The sequence below is a fragment of the Perissodus microlepis genome, chromosome 10, assembly GCF_051167445.1.
Source record: "Perissodus microlepis isolate ML-2025 ecotype Zambia chromosome 10, ASM5116744v1, whole genome shotgun sequence".
NCBI lineage: Eukaryota > Metazoa > Chordata > Actinopteri > Cichliformes > Cichlidae > Perissodus > Perissodus microlepis.
The window spans coordinates 22,905,407-22,922,274 of record NC_140470.1 but is presented as its reverse complement, the minus strand read 5'-3'; the positions used below and the strand labels follow the sequence as shown (position 1 = coordinate 22,922,274).

At 42.7% G+C, this 16,868-nt stretch overlaps 1 protein-coding gene across 9 annotated transcripts in view; it reads right to left on the bottom strand.

Moving 5' to 3' along the window:
- Positions 1-16,868, bottom strand: part of rapgef6 (Rap guanine nucleotide exchange factor (GEF) 6) — a 132,494-nt gene that overhangs the window by 63,519 nt on the left and 52,107 nt on the right. For 3 of the 9 annotated variants that reach the window (XM_084940719.1, XM_084940724.1, XM_084940720.1), the window contains exons 1-2: positions 13,420-15,278; positions 12,130-12,147 (exon numbers count right to left, since the gene is read on the bottom strand). In XM_084940719.1, coding sequence (XP_084796845.1) covers positions 12,130-12,147; positions 13,420-13,992 — 591 coding nt within the window. In that variant the 5' untranslated portion in view covers positions 13,993-15,278. Of the gene's footprint in view, positions 1-231; positions 12,148-13,419; positions 15,279-16,868 lie in introns of those variants that run through there. The other 6 variants (XM_084940725.1, XM_084940726.1, XM_084940722.1 and 3 more) reach the window with 4 other exon arrangements.

The following is a 16,868-nucleotide window of genomic DNA, read 5'->3' as shown; positions in this document are numbered from 1 at the left end:
TCAGTGCAGAACACTGGTTAAAATACAAATTACAGCCACATGCACAGCATGCAAGCGTCTCTAAACAGATAAAATGCATATGCATATGAATCGAGCTCAGTTTCGCTCATCCACACCCCATCTTTCGCTCAGTAACACACACACACACACAAACACGCACATGCACAAACAGAGGCGGCAGCATCCTAAGCCAGAGGCACTGGCCAAAAAAGGGATTACGACATGGCTTACTTTGGAGGACCACGGCTGCAAGCAGTTGGCATAGCAACGGACCAGGAAAGCCATTTCCACAGGAGGGAGGGTGCCAGCGAGGGGAAGTTTCCCCTCGTTCACCAAGAGATGAAGGAAAAAAATGAATAAGTAAAAGAGAAGGGCAAAGGCTGACACCACGCTCTTTGCTGCTGTGGTTTATTTAAAAAAAAAAAAAAAAAAAAAAAAAAAAAAAACCTTCCTTGATTTGGCCGTAAAAAAAACAACAAATAAACAGAAGCCTCACTGGATGACTGTCAGATATCACTACAGAAAGAGACTTAAAGTCAACGCAGATCCATTCATATGTCACGCTTTCTCCCTCCCTCTCTCTCTCTCTGTCAAGAGACTGCAACAGAGACGCTGATAAACCTCAACGAAGAAGAAAAAATTTCTGCTGAATACACAAAACTGAATCCAAAGGAGAAGGAAGTTGCATGGCCAAAGATAAAGCCATCCAGTTCAATATGCAAGTTTAGCAGGTTTGTCTGTCAAAAGTCCAGAGCAAAAACTCATTAAGTCAACTCTTCAAAATTTCTTTTACTTCTTTAAGAAGCTCAGATTTCCCTCCTCAGTAGATGAGCCAGTGTTGAATTTAAGAAAAAAAAATGTGGGGGAAAAAAAAAGGGGAGGGGGGCTTGTTTGTGCATCTGCAGCCCCCTGGGAAGGAGCCTCTTGCCAGGCTTCAAGTCATCCAAACAATGCCCCCTTCACCTCCCAAAAGCCAGGACCGATGCCTGCAGCTCTCACTGATCTTCATTCACTGCCTGTCAAACTCCTCTCTCTGCCCCTTGCAACTCTTTCCTGCCTATAAAGCTCCAGCGGTGTAAGTGTGTGCCCAGCAGTGCAGCTCCATGGCATGGGGCCAGTGATCCTGCTCCTCGTACCCCAGCTTTAAGCTCTCCTCCTGGGTTAGCGCTCACACCTCACACCGGCATTCCTCATCCCCCTCCCACCCGTGGAAAAGAAGCTACTGTGGATAGATGCTGCGCTTTGGAGAGCCAGCCGCTAATGGGGAACGGAGGAGAGAGCGAGCGCGAGGGGAGGGAGGGAGAAGGGAGGAGAATCCAGCTGGAAAAGAATGACATCACCTGTGCAGCGAGGGAGGGAGAGAGACGGGGGAAAGGGAGAGAAAGGGATGGGATGGGATGGGAGGTGGCAGGGATGAAGATAGCAGAGGGAAACTGCATTAGATGTATTGGCTGCTGAGCACATGTGGATGAGAAAGAGAGAGAGAGATGGACAGAGAGGTAGAACGGGAAAGACAGATAGAGAGGAAAGCGAGGGAGCATCTTTATTGATCTGCTGGTAACATAAAGCTGAGTGTATTGAGGCAACCCCCTCCCCTTTGTGAGCATGCCGCATAAATTACACAAAAAAAGAGGGGGGTGGGTATAAATCACAGAGTCCCTATCAGATACAACAGACAGGCACTGGCTGTATTTTGCCGAATGTGAACATGTGACACAATAGCACAAGGCGATAATAGTTGGGGGGTTTTTTCCTTTTACCCCGTTTAAAAAGCCCCCGCATCTAGAAGATTTGTGACACAGTAGAAAGAATTTGAGTACAAGGAAAGACACATTAATCACAGATAACTCACTCTAATACAGTACACTGCTGGCCAAATATACAGAGGTAATAAAGGCATTAGACTGAGCAGAACCGCAGCTGTAAACAATTTGAAGCAGACCTGGTTCTGACAGGAACTACAAATAATCCTGAGTGGGGTTTATTCTACTATGCATCAGATGTGGGATACCACCCAAGAAAGTTGGAATGACACAAGTATTTTTTCAGGTTCTAATCCAAAGGCGTACAATACATGCAACCTCAACAACTGGAAGGCTTTTTTTTTCCCCAAATCACCAAATCAGCTCCTAATTAGAATAACAATGCTTTTAATGACAGCAAATGAAGTGGAAACTTAGCAAAAACAAATTGAAAACCCACGTCATGAAACAGCGCTTTGTTTATTTTGGGGGGTTTTTCCCTTTCATATTTCAATAGTTATGACTCAACACCTCAGGGGTACAAAATCCTCCTTTTCTCTGGATTCTGAAATGTTTGCATTGAGTTTCTTTTTCTATTTTAATGAAGGACACAGTTAAAAATCTCATGATCTAGTTTTCTTTTCATATTTACATGCATCTCCTAAGGAAGCTGCAACAAGTTTAAGTGCCCAGAGCATAATTTTTAATAGTCAGAAAAATTAAATAAGTTCTTCTAAGTTCAATTTTTGAAAAATAAAGATCCATACAAACTCAAAATACAAACTCCTTCTTCTTACTCCAATTTATTTATTTTTTGTACCTTTTAAACTATCCTATAAAGACATTTTTTTAAATGGTTTTAAACAGCAACCGCATGTTCTGCAGGATCAAAGATGTCAATACTTTCACATGCAACATTTGTTTCTCTAAGATGTGTGTTTATCTGTGTTTTTCCACACCACTTTTCTTCTCTTTGCTCATATTTCTCCTGCAATATCAGCCTGTATACTGTAGCGATTCTGATGCACAAACAACGATGAGCCAGCGGAGGGAAGATTTGAAAGCAGGAGACATTAGGAGCTGTCTGGCTGTCTGAATGGCCGATTCTCCTCGAGCACAGGAGAGATGCCAGCTTGCATCAGACACATCAGAGAGCTGAGAATCTTTCTCAGCATTTCTCCCTGTCTTTCTGACCTTCCTCCCTTCATTATGCTGTTTGTTTGTTTTTTTATGTCTGTCTACATCACCCACTCACTCCCTCTCAACGCTCCTATTTTTTGCTCCCCTGCTCGCTGCTGTGAACCAGGATTTCTATCCTCAATTCTCCCTCTTCTGTGGGTGTGCATAGGAGGCGAAACACACCTCCCAACTAGGAATGACATCATCGTTTTACTCGGCAGCCAATCGGATGGAAGCACATGGAGCCCAGCCTTCAGAGGAGCGTTATGTACACAAGAGAGACAGAGAGGAGAGGGGGGGAAAAAAGAAAGCTTGAAATGGATAAGTGGGCAAACAGAGGCATATACCGGAACAGAGGGATAAAGACAAAGAGACAGAATTAAGCCTGAAGTGGACTAAAAAGATGAAATACACAAAGACACACAGAAACACACAAATAGACACACACCCTTTAACCTCCACCTCTCCACATGAATGAAATTACCGAACACTGAATGGATTAAAGACTCTGGGACTAATGGAGGGCTCTGTCTGTGAGTGTTTACAGTGTGTTTGTGTGTGCGAGCAAGAGAAAGCCATGATCCGACAGCATGTGTGTCTCAGTGTGTACGAGCTGCAGTCTATCCCCTTTTGAAGGGTAGCATGCGCAGCACTACATCATCTTCTTAGCTTGGCCTCAAAAAGACCCAGCACTAATTAACACACACACAAACACACACACACACATAGCTACAGTTATTGGTGTGTGATGAAATATACGTTTTCTTTGTCTAAGCTCTCGTGGGTGTGACGGGACACACTGAAGACAGTTTCAGACAATGGTTAGAAGCAGTTAGCACTGTTGCCTCACAGTCCAAAGACATGCATGTTAGAATAACTGGTGAGGCAGATAAAGTGTTGAACATCTACAGAATAAAGAACTGTTTGAATGTACGTTAACCTTTTTTTTAGGAGCCACCAGGTGGGACTGGACTAGAAGTAAGCATATCACAGCGAAACCTCAGATAGAGACCGTTTAGACATGTGCAGAAGGACCGGATAAAGGATGCTGAAGAAGGAGCTGCTAGGCAAGAGGAAAAGAGGAAAACCACAGAGGAGATTCATGGATGCAGAAAAGGAGGACATGCAGAAGGTAGATGTGAGAGAGAGGAAGATAACCTGCTTAGAGGGAGCGGCCAAAAGGAGAAGAAGCAGAAGAAGAAGTAGAGGAAGAAGAGTTTAACGTGGCTTGTAGTCTGAAGTGGTTTGAGTGGTCAGTACGATAAGAAAAATACTACATTAATGCCAGTCCAGTCCACATTTAGAGCAGAAATACAGATTCATTAATAATCATTAGCTAAGTCGCAACTAAACTTTTGATGATGTGTTCATCAATAATTGAGGGAACACATTAATTCTTATTATTAATCCGTTTATCTATTTTATTTCATGTAACTCAGGAGAGGAAAACAAATCTCTGCTGCTCACTGAAAAATATCAGATCAATCTTACACATGTGGGTGTGGCAGTTGTGGTGTGTGTGGTGTGTTAGATGACACAATGGCAGGAAAAAAAAAGTATATATAAATGACACTAGCGTACAGTAAAATTCAAAAAGAAACTTTCCATGAAGGTTGCAAGAACCTGGAAACTGCACATAAGTCCTACAAGTCAAAGGATGCAAGCTGAATGTAGTAAAGTCACCAAAAGGTTTCCTCTTTAGTAATATTCACTGTAGTCACTCTGAAATGCAGCACTCATTCAATCATGCTTCACTCATACTGAAAAATAAAAAATAAATAACTCAAATTCTTCTTCTTCTTCTTCTTCTTTTTTAAATAATACTCGCTATTCTGGAGATTTGATAACCTGGTGGGTTTGTGAATGAAGATAAATAAAAATACATCCACACGTTTGGAAAGACTTTCGTAAAACTTCCATAACAAGAAAAAGTCCCACATAGCAGCCTGCAGAAGCACACCATTAAGCACTTTCAAAACAAGACAAGTTCAGAGGAGTCAGTCGTCTCGCCGTGTGACTCATTCAGCTCAAACTGAAAAAGAAAAAGTAAAGACGAGCGCCGTAGTCTGAGCACGGCTTCTCAGACGACCGTTTACTGTAACTGTACATAGATGTGGAATGCGTCTTCAAAACACGGAGCAGGAAACACGTCACGCAGGAAACGCTTCCTGGAACAGTCGGCCTGCGACTGAGTGTCTGTGCGTGTGTGTGCAGCTGTCTGGTAAGGTAAGTGCTTTCTGGACGAGGCCCAGAGAGAAAAGTGAGACAGAAAACAAATACTGGGATGGATCTAAAGAGGCGGAAGATGAATGAGTGAAGACTAGAGAACGATGCAGAAGGATAGGGGAAAAAGCAACACAGAGAAAATGAGAGATCAAAGATAGGAAAAGAGTTTTAAATCTGGAACATATGAGTAACTCAAGCACTGACTAAACACCCTCACAGAGGCGGCGCATGGATCAGTGATTACCGAGCGGGGCCCTGTATCTGTTTTATCATTCAGCGTGATGCCACTGAGAAAAATGCCCCCGTGGGACACCACACAGTAATTTGTATACACATGCATCCCAACAGAGAGCGGTCATCTGCATATATTGTCTTCAGCTAGCTTGTGCTCACAGCCGATCAGTTCTGCCAGTCTAATTAAAAGGAATCCATTGACTAAAGCTGCTACAGCTCTTTAACACACAGACATGTGTTCACAAAGAAGTGCTGAGTTATTGAAAGTTATTGGTCGGCACAACCAATCAACACTGCACAGAAACATCAGCGATTAGTTCACATTGACTCTGTGCCTTTAGTTGTTATTATAATGCCCCCTCACACCAGCTAACAGGGCTGCGCCACTGCTCGAAATCAAGTCTGATCCCTTGCTCGTATTCAGCAGGACACAAAGCACAGCAAGTCGCTTGCAGACAAACAGACACACGCATTCAATGCTACACAGAGACTCAATTAAGAGAATCTGCCTGCTGCAGCCACGCGATCATGTGTGTTGCCGTGCGTGAGCACTCAGCCCTGTGTTTGCCTGTCTGTCAGAAAGACGGGACAGGAATTCCTGCTATTTAAACCGGCCCTTCCCTTTCCGACTTCTCCCTGCAGAGAGAGGGCCGACGGCGATTGCAGTGTAGAAAGCCTAGGTGCAAAAAAAGAAACCAATAAAAGGACAAAAACGGGAGTGAAATCATAGAAAGTAACTGCAAGAGGTAAACTTACAAATGTGCCAGATAAACTGGAATCACACACTTTGTTTTGACCTTTAGGTTCACTGGGGCTGTGAAACCTTGAAGCGGAGGCTGATGCGACGTACACAATGGGCGAGCATCATCATCATCATACAAAGTAGGAAACGGAAAAAAAAAAATAAGAACTCCAAGGTCAGTACTAGAGACATACTGACAGCAACCAAGAGGAGACAGTGAGTCAGAGAATAGGACGCGAGAGGAAAGAAAATGTTTGAGTGTGGGTGAAAGATTTAGACAAACAGGAGCGTACAGAGGAGAAGGAAAAAGGAGTTGAAAGGAGTGAAGCCTTAGCACTCGGCACCAATTTATTTCTACTGCCAGGACACTTTGATTCTGTTCCCCTGCTCTGGTGGGGAGCCTTTTAGACAAAATGAACTGTACAGAGGCTCAAATGTCCTCCAGCTCACACTGCCTACCTTTACACATTAAGATTAAGTTATAAACACTCAGATCTAGTGAGAGCTGATGAAAATCGAAAGCGTAGCTTGTGTTTAATTTCTAGGAAAGCATAAAAAAAGGGAAAAGCCCCCAGAAAACATACACAGTAAGGTTAGATGGGGGGAGGACGAGCAAGCAGGAAAGATGATGGAAGTACGAGGGGAACCGGTAGGAAGAGAAGAGAGAAAGGAAAGGAAGGGAGGAAGGAGAGCTGGAAGGAGGAGGAGAAGAGATGAAGCAGAGAGAAATACAACGCGAGAGTTCAACAAGGTTGTCATCTTAGTGCTGCTGATGTAATCCCTAAAATTAGCAGCAACAACAGCCGCAGACAGTGCCCCACTGGTACACTGTGCTGCCCAGCATACTATACTCCGCATGTACGCGATCACGATGTCTGCCGACGTTTGAAAGCCAGTGGAAATAAATGCCTTGTACTTTTTGTGTCATGCTAAGAAAGCGGGCATGCAGCTCACAGAAAACCTGTGTATTCGTGTGTGCTCTGTGCATAACAATGAGTGCAGCGGGACTCCAGCAGCAGCAGGAGGGCCGGGGCACCCTTCAGCTCGCTCAACACTTAGCTGAGTCAGATTTTGAGGACGTAAACAGAGGACTGCTGCACCCTGACGGCTATTTGTGTGAAAATATGTCACTCATTAACATTTAAATAACTTCACAAATTATGTTTACCATTTACCCCAGTTAGTCTTCTTCTCACTCCTTTGGTCCCTTGTAAAACCCCCACTTCTGACCTTGCTTTCCCCTCACCCCATCCTCCCACTTCCTTCACTCCCATGTGACCTTCCCACAACCTTACCTTTCTACCTCAGCTCTCCATCCCCACAACTTAGCGCTCCACCTTCAGCTGCAAACCCACTCATCTTTTCCATAAACTGTCAACCCCTGTTTCACATTCCTTGTTCCTTCCGTAACCCCTCTGCTTCATTTCAGCCAACTTCTCATGCATATATACAAGATCTCAGAATATCTTTTTTCCCTGTTAACTTATCATTCCATTTGCTTTTCACCACTTCATGCTTGTCATCTTATGCCTACTTCTATTTTCCCATTCTGCTCTATCCTACCTGCCCTCCCCTTTCCCCTCCCTCTTAGGTATTTTTAAAGGTTGCTGTTATGGCATCTCTGCCTTACAAAATGTGCGAGAGTGAGAAGACATTTGACAATCTACATCAAAATAAAGCTGTCACTCCTCTCGTCAGGAGGATTCTCTTTCCTTGGCTGCTGAATGCCAACAGGATTTTCGCTTGCCCTTTACAATCCTGTCCTGCCGATTATTTATTTTTTGGATACTTTACTAAAAGGAAAAATTAGGAGCAAATGTAATGTGGCAATGATCTGAATTATTACAAATAATTTGGCATAAGAGAATGCAGGTATCGTGTATTTTTATGCCTCATTGATATGTAAATGGGGGGAAAAATGTCAGCATATCAAGCTAAATAGTTTGCATTGCAAATATGCTCTAGATAAGAAATCCACGAAGGTGCCATAACGGACGTATGGACATTTAAATCCACAGATGTGAAGCAAAACTGAAAAGCCAGACACATCCCCGAAACATTATGAATTAAGCATACACATGGCACACGTGTGCTTTGCGAAACCACGCACGCAAGCACACTAATGACAATGAAAACCAAGCCAGGAATATTATCGGAACTTTAACAACTTCATCAGTGTGCAATGCCAAGCAAAACTCTCCTTGGTGAGCTAAAACCAGCCTGTTGGAAGTTAGAGAAATTTTCCCCAGCCGAAGAGAAAAATCACAGAAACTCCCAGGCCTGGTTAGCAGACTCATCTAATCAAAAACAGCAACCAAACATGAGAAAGCATCTTTGTGTCGCCTCATCTTAGTGATTTTCCAATCTCAGGGGAAGGTGAAGGATGATGCAGAGTAATACTTCTCACATCCCCAGGTTGACACTGCTATGACAAAGCATGCGTATGAGTCACACCTAGTCACCGCGTGAGGAATGCAACCTTAGATTTAACCTGATTCTAAGCAGTGAGGTAACCTAAGTACTGCAGCTGCATGACAAGCACAAGCTCATCAAATTGAGTTAAAATGATACAGCAGAAGACGACATCACCGCGTTAAAGTCACTCCTAATGGATCATTAAACGGAAACTCTATAATATAATGTAAGTCTTAAATGGGTAATACAATACAAACAATTTAATCAAGCTTTTAAGCAATGGGAGGTGTGTTTGTAAGAGACAAAATTTGTTTTCCTTACGGCCAAATCACACAATCACCAATAAAAAAATAAAATAAATAAAAAATAAGTCCCAGCAGTGAAAACTGCATCTGTAATTTTGTATAACACAAAATACTGATAGAGGTGTACGGTCCCAAGTGGTGCTTGTAGTCCACTCAACCAGTTAACAGTGTAAAAAGAGGAAATAAATAACATTCATTCATGTCTAGCTACACGTCACGCTCAGTGTGGGTTGCTGAAGTTTAGGAACAAGACTGGTGCGATTTGCTCCTTCCTGTGTGCAGCGCCTTCCAGTAAAGGCAACCTGACAGTGGAACGTGACTACAATAGTCTTAAATACAACTTTAGGCTTCAGGAAGCTGAAGCTTTCAGTCTTACCCCCCCATCTAGAGGAATTAACAGTAGTACATCAGTGCCCGATGTTTCTCGTTAGTAATGCAGTTTTGCATACTCGGCTCATTTTTAGTGTGAGATTAAAAACAAATGCTAAAGTGTTTTGTAGAGTGGAGAGAAAAGGAAAAAAAGAAGAAAAAGCAGCAGACGTCAGACGTTTTGCCTCCAGGATGTTAAGTAACCACAGCCGTCGCAAGAGACGAGTGTTTCTGATCTGTTGTGTAGCGACACTCAGCAGCTGAGAGGATGCTGCTTCATGCTCCAAAAGCATGATCACAAATTCACACATATAGACAGTGACAAACGAGCCCCAAAACAAAATGTTCAAAACAAAGATTTTGAAAGCAAATCGAATGTGCCAAACACCTGCACGTGGCAACCTGCTTTTATTCTTTCTGAAAAATCATGAGTTAAACTGAGAAAGTGGCCCAACTGGTGAGGAGAAAAGAAAAAAAAAAGCATAACAACACTCTCCTGATTTTATTCTAGTGGTGAACTGTGCAGATGGCTGAACCTGCATCATGTTAAATTAATGATCCCGGGGTTCCATGGAGTAGCCTGGCACTAAAAAGCCCATAGAGCAGGTTTCCCCTGCAAGGCAAATGAGGTGATGGGTTCATCTATCTATCCTGCCCGGCAGGAGAAAGGCAGTAACCCGGTGAAGCATCTGATGTCTAAATGAAGTGACTCTGTATCTGTGCAGCATGTGAATGTGTGTGTGTACACGTGTGTGTGTGGGGTGTTTGAATCTGAGTCATCAGTAAATCCCAGTGGTCTGTTATAGTAATAAGAGTGCGCAGGAGCTTCGGTCTAGCACCTCGCTGGCAGAGAGGAGTCAGGTTTCTGGATCAATCGCAGCCGTATCAGTCATCACACAGAATAAAAGAAGTAACAGTGGGTAATAAAATAAACATCGATCTCACAGACATTTATCTTTCTCTGCCTCTGAAACTTTAAAATTTAAAGCCAGCAGACCAACTCATTGGTTTGATTTATAATAATTACTGTAATTATTGTGTTGTATTCTTCGTTTAGGAGAAATACCCCTTTTCAGGGTTTTTGTGAATCATCTTTTTGGGCTCGTCGTAATTCATAGCTTCAGGAACTTCATTCACTCCAACAGAAGCTATTAAGAGCGAGCAAGACACACCAGACACCAGCACAGAGCAGCGATAATGGATTACTGATGTTATTATGGTTCAATAAGGCCTCTAAACAACATCCTCTGATCCACTGCCAGAACCACAGCGCTGCTTTGAGCGTGTGTATGTGTGCATGTACAATATGCATTTACAGAAAGGGGTTTTATCCTCATGCTGTCACTATATCATCGCAAATGGAAAACCAAAAAAAAAACAGAAAACAAACAAAAAGAAACAGAATCCCTGTCTCATATTTGTAAGCAGCCACCAACTAATCAAGTTAGAGTATACATCCATGTCTGTCACGGCTTGACCTTTGACCTTTTAGATAAATAGTGTCAGCATTTTATCAAGTTTCCCTGTGTGGTAGCTGCTGCTATTGAGGTTCAGAGAACTTAAAAGGCATCAAGTGCCGGATGTGGGCTATGATGCAAATAATAAGTGTGAAAATATAAATATCAAAACCTTTTTTTTGTTTTTGGTTTGTAAACTAAAGAGCTTTACAATTTCAGATTGTAGAGAATTAATGCTAATTACAAATGATCAATATCGACCTTTGTTTACGTCTTTGTTTATCTGTCAGTGCCACACAAAGTCACTGGAGATGGGCCAAAGAGGCGCGTGCATGTTCGAGACCCCGGTTACAGACAGTTTTATGCTACCATGTGATTTGATTTGTGGCCACAAATGCGTTGACATGATCATCATTCAAACCAGTAAGGCTCAAATCCAAGTGGATGTTTGTGCCCTCGTAAAATCCCTGTTGTATCATATACATAACAATGGGAAAGACGTGAGGTCACAGTGACTCTGACCTTTGAGGACCAAAATGTAATGAGTTCATCTTTGAGTTCGGGTGAACATTTGCACAAAATCTGAAGATGTACCCTGAAGGTGTTAATGAGATGATGTGTTCGCACAAACGGAGCGCACGGAAAGACAGATGGATGGACAGACGACATGAAAACATTACTCCTCCGGCAACGGCCATCACCGGCGCAGACGCATTAACATTACACTGCGTGCGTCTCACAGGAAAACCATGGATGATTTTTTCTTATTAGCCCAGCTGCTTTACAAAGGGAAAAGTGTCACCTTTAAATCCTGACCCAATAATCAATCAGCAAATCAATAAACCTTGTTCTCCACAGCAGCAGACACAGAACTTAAGCTATCTTAAGCTAACGTGTCTGTTTCATCTGAAGCCAAGTACAAGCTTCTCACTTCTAAAGCAACTCCTTTGTGTGGCAAATGACGACTGATTTGATTGGACTATCGGGGCATAATAAGCAGGGATTTTTATTATTATTTTGTGGGGTAATGTGTGGAAATTTCCAACTTGTGCCACCGACAGCCCTCATCGCACAAAACAAATCACAAGTTTCCACTTTCGAGGGACATGTGCCAATGATGTGACTTCCATCTGAGGGGGAATCTGAAACTTACACTATTACATTAAACCCATCTCTGCCTAGCAAGGCAATGTTGTTCCCAGCATGCATCTGTTAATTCCTCTGTCTGTTTATTCCTATCTGCCACCCACAGTGTCAGCAGACAGCGCAGTGTGCATGTGTGTGGCAGCCTCTAAATATGACGACGACAACCCCCCCCACAGGACTGCCGGTTTCTAAACAGGTGCCTGAACCCAAAGTGACTCATATAAACATCCGTGCACGCTCAAGCACACTGATCACATACATGACACAGACAGACACACAGGCAGAAAAGTTCCATGTCTTGTATTTCATCCTACCTGGTTGTTGACATAATCCTGAGCGGATGCATGAAAAGGGAAGAGAAACAAGAAATAGTCACAACAGCAAATTATGCAAACTACGTCTTGTCAAAGTGAAATTAGCACAACATAAGACATCATTGTATTCTTAATGAACAAAGGCAAGCGCACCACTCAAGCCAAGGGTCACACAGTCACCTCACAGCAAACACAGTGCAACACATGTCAAAGAACAACAATCCCTTGTGTGAGTTGAGTCTTTGCTGTCCAATATTGCTCCAATTCCATTCACTCCTAAAGTAATTCTCTATATTTCTCATCTGTTTTAGTCCTGCTTCTCTGGAGCAGCGCTGCGCTAGCACATCTGAGCAGACAGCCTTTACATAATAAAAGGCAGTCACAGAAAAGAATGTGGTGGGATTCAGCGACGCTGAAGGCTAGAAATGTAATTTTAAAAAGTGGAACAATCACCATGAGACCACAGAGGCAGGTAGGGTCGACAGAGGACGCTTTAAACTCTGCATTAAGCCCCGTCGCAATGCTCCGGGGAGCTTTGCACGAGCTGGGAAAAGTGTGCATATGACCTGAGTGTGGAAGTTTGTTTGTGTGTGCGCGCCTTTGTGACTGTGTGTGGCAAAGCGTGGCTTCTAGTGATTAGTTAAAACTGTAACTGACACACTTCTGGCCACAGCGATGCTATCGCAGAGAGGGAAGTTCCTACACGCTCAGCTTTAATACTTTTCCTACACAACTTTGGTTCAACAGACCTTCAGAGAAACTTTGTTTTTCCTAACAAAATTCAGCTTTTACGCACGTTAGACAGCAATGCCTCCGGCATTTGTTTTCTCTGTGGCATTGACAAATAAGTTAAATACCAGAGCAATGCATGCAAACTGCGAAACAGTGTTTCCCCATACGCTTTACCATCCCCCTCTAGCTTTATGGTGCTTTTGTTATCTTATTCTTTAATTCATTAAACCAAAACTTTATTGAGAATGAACTGCTCTCTGCACACTGTGCACATCACAAGGATACTTTAAAACTGAAGCTAATGATTATAGTTGGGGTGTCAGCGAGCTTCAGAGAACCAAATGTGTGAAGATCTTTAAAGGACCCTGAAAAAACAGTAGTTGTTTAAACATATAAAACCCAACCAGCCATGTCTGCTCAGTGTAAGCGATCTACTGGAAAGAGGCAAAGAGTACGTTTTGATTGCCTTCCCACTTACACAGAAGCAACATGTCAATACTGTAAATGCTGAGGGTGGTTAGCATTAGCCTTTGCTGTTAGTAAAGCTTTTATTCTTACCGTGTTGTAGCTGGCGGGGTCTTGGCCGTCTGTGATCAGTTCCCGCTCTCCCCTGGGGTTGACCCTTCTGAAGCGCCGTCTGGACCGCCGTTGGGAACCCTCCCTCTGCAAGAAGCTGTCGTCCCCCTCGCTGCCGTTATCCACCTGCAATATACAGGGAACACTCTGCTCAGAGCAGAAACTTTGACGGGATTTGCCCCCACAACCTTCAGGTGTCTGGGGGTAGCTGGAAGATCGATCCTCAGCGTATGTGACCTGAGAGCACGGCTCAGAACAGCTACGTTTCAACAGTTCAGACTTCTGGATCTTAGGGAGTGTGTTCAGATGGTTATATTCCACATTCTGGCTGTCAGATTCGGATCTCTGCTTCTTATAACCCAAACTTTGGGTCTCAGATTCTGTGACGCTCTCCAAATCTGAGTTGTGATCCTTGAATGCGTTCCCTTTCTCCCCCCGTGGCTCTGCTTCGGGCCCTAGGGCTTCTGGGATCTGGTCCTGCTCTTCTGCTGGCTCCTGGTTGAACATCCAGTTCTTCCAGAACGCAGAGAGTCGGTGCCAGCGGAGCACACTCATCTGGACTCAAGAAGGGGACCAGAACAACACATAAAAGCAGGAAATACCACAAGGGGGAGAAGGGAAGAAGAAGAAGAAAAAAAAAACAGCGGGGAAACCCTTTTATACAAAAGATGAACAGAAGTGCAGCGTCCAAAATTTAAGACAAGGTCCAAAATCCTGGGGGATCCCACGACATTTCATCCTCTGGGTCACTCCTCCAGAATAAGAGAGAAAACAAGGCAAGTAAATTAAATGAAGAAACAAACAAATCGACGACGAGGGCAGAAGAACGAGCGCCGCATCTCCTCCTTTCTCAAACTTGGCGAGAGTAGTCCTCCTCGAGACAGAGCTCATCTGCTCGACATGTTGCATACTGACAGGCTTGCTCACATGGTCGCTCGCTCGCTCTCTGACTCTGTATGACGCGCGCACACAGCACACACTGAGCCACCAGTTTCCTCCAGGAAACCGTAAATACACAAATATCCTCATCAGGCAGGAAGAAAAAAAAAAAGAAAAACAGCAGAGCACACAGATTCCGGCCATACAATTCATTCCCTTTTTGTGCGGGTCTGTTGTTGTAGGAGGAATTTGTTTTCTTTCTTCGTTGCATAATGCTAAGTGAAGTCAACAATCTTATTATCCCAGCAATGAACGGACTTTTTCAATAAATAAATGATGTAACCCAGCTCCTCTGCCTTCATTTTCTTTCCCAAGGCTCTTGGATTTGTTTTTAACTTAGCTTTTTAAACTTTTTTTTTTAAATTATCTTGTATTTCAGTATCAGTTTTGTGCTAGTTCCTCTGAGTCTCACACTCTCTGGTTATATAACAATGTCTAAGTCATGGCAGTTCATGAATCAGAGAAAATTATAGTGTTTTCGATTTTTTCCTTGTCAAAATTTGTGTTCATGTGTGGTCCTGCCACGCTAATATTAGCCTGAAGTCAGGAAAGATCACTTCCCGCACCTAAAGATTTAAGATTTAAGTTTTAGCACCCCCTAAAGTGGGCAGCCAGAAGCAAAAGAGACTCAACAGTAGCTTTGTTTACTATGTTTTCATGCACTCAAGCATAAAAAACATTTGTCAGCTGGCAAATACAGTAACATCAATCCATTGCCTTTACTGTGCATGGATAGAGTGCTCAGACCAACAGTCCCCAAACAAAGTCCTAATTCCTGGCTTTAGGTTTTGTTGTGACTTCCTGTTACCACCATTTTTTTCCCCACTTTATCCTAAATAAATATTATGACACTTTTAAACACGTGTAATGTTTCTTTATCAATAAAAATGGTAAAAGTGTAAGGTGACGTTTTAACGTGTTTAAGTGTGACCTTCTTTCCATCCATCCCCCCCCCTCCTTAATCTGTAACTTTTAACTGAAATCCCCCCCTGCAAGATTTTTTCCCCAGGTAGGATTACATGATAATCTCAAGGACTGTTAACTCATAAGTGCTGCACATGCATATTTGCATGCATCTATTTTCTCCATTCTTGGACTACACGTGACAGACAACCTAGCAAACAACCAAACTAACTTTAATTTATATCTTCGGGCCAGTCACAAAAAAAGAGAGAACAGGGAGAACACAACAGAAGGATGGATGATTTATCATTTTGTTACTTTAAATTTTAACTTCTATTTGAGTGGTTGTCATGAATTTTCCAACAGCACGCATCATTCATAATGAACGGCACGACGCGCTACACTTCTTGGATGTTAATTTGTCATATTTTAGTAACAAGCGAGAGATTTTGACATTAAACAGTTCGCACATTTAACTTGATATCTGAGTGTTTCTTCGTTTTAGACGAGTCAGTTAATCACATTTTTCATTTTTTTTAGTTGACTATGAAATCCCTATTTTCAAGCTCATCACAGCTGTATAGGCTCTGCTATTATTTCTATATTTACTAGAAATAATTTATTTCCTTTTAGGTTTAAATGTTTCAATAAATAACTGCACTCATTTCTCATTTTGCCAAAGACTTTTGTACAGTCTTGTACAGTATATATGAAAAAAAGACCAAACTGTTTGGGAAGATCCGATAGGAAATGTTTTCTTCAGCCTTTCATCTCGCAACAATGTGTTTACTATCAGAGATTTCACCATAGCGTATGTACACCACAAATGGCGTCTTTATATGTGACCACTGTGTGTGTGTTTTTTCCCTCTTCAGGTCAGTCATGTGTCAGTCACTGATACAGTTCTTAATACAGACCCATGATCAGCCGCAAAGAGTGGTGGGGATGAGTACAGCTTCTGTGCTGAGAAAAGTAGAAGAGAGTTAAAGAACAGCCTTAAGCGACTGCCGTTTGTGCTGTTAGCCTTCATGTAGTCACATAGAATAAAATCTATGACACCTCAAAACTCTGAAGGGAAACGCCACAGAGCAGTTTGAGTTTTGACAATCTTGTAAAACAATAAGAAAAAACAACTAACTTAGAAACAAAGTGAAGCCTGACCCAAAGATTTTCTGTCAGTAGAAAAGAGACTCGACAGCTGCTCTGGGTTGTAACACACAGAAGAAAAACCTTGTCTCAGGGAGTTCTGCTCTAATATACCGAGTAAAAACTGGGTTGTGGGTAGTTTAGCTGTCATGGTCTCTAAAACAACTGCGTGAAGGATAGTTCAGCAATAAAATACCACATAACAGTTGTAAAAGGAGCCTGGATTGGTATCAATGTGCCCCTTCTCACGGTGAAAAATGTCATCTCGCCTCATTTTAATGAGGCTCATGAGACAGACAGCCTGAAGGTTATACACAAAAAATTCTGGAGGGGAAGGTTACACTTTCACATTCATCCTGTGAGCCTGTAATACACATGGCTCTCTGTCTCCTCGACTGATTATAACCCATTCTGTCCCATGACCACCAGTTATGTTTCTGACC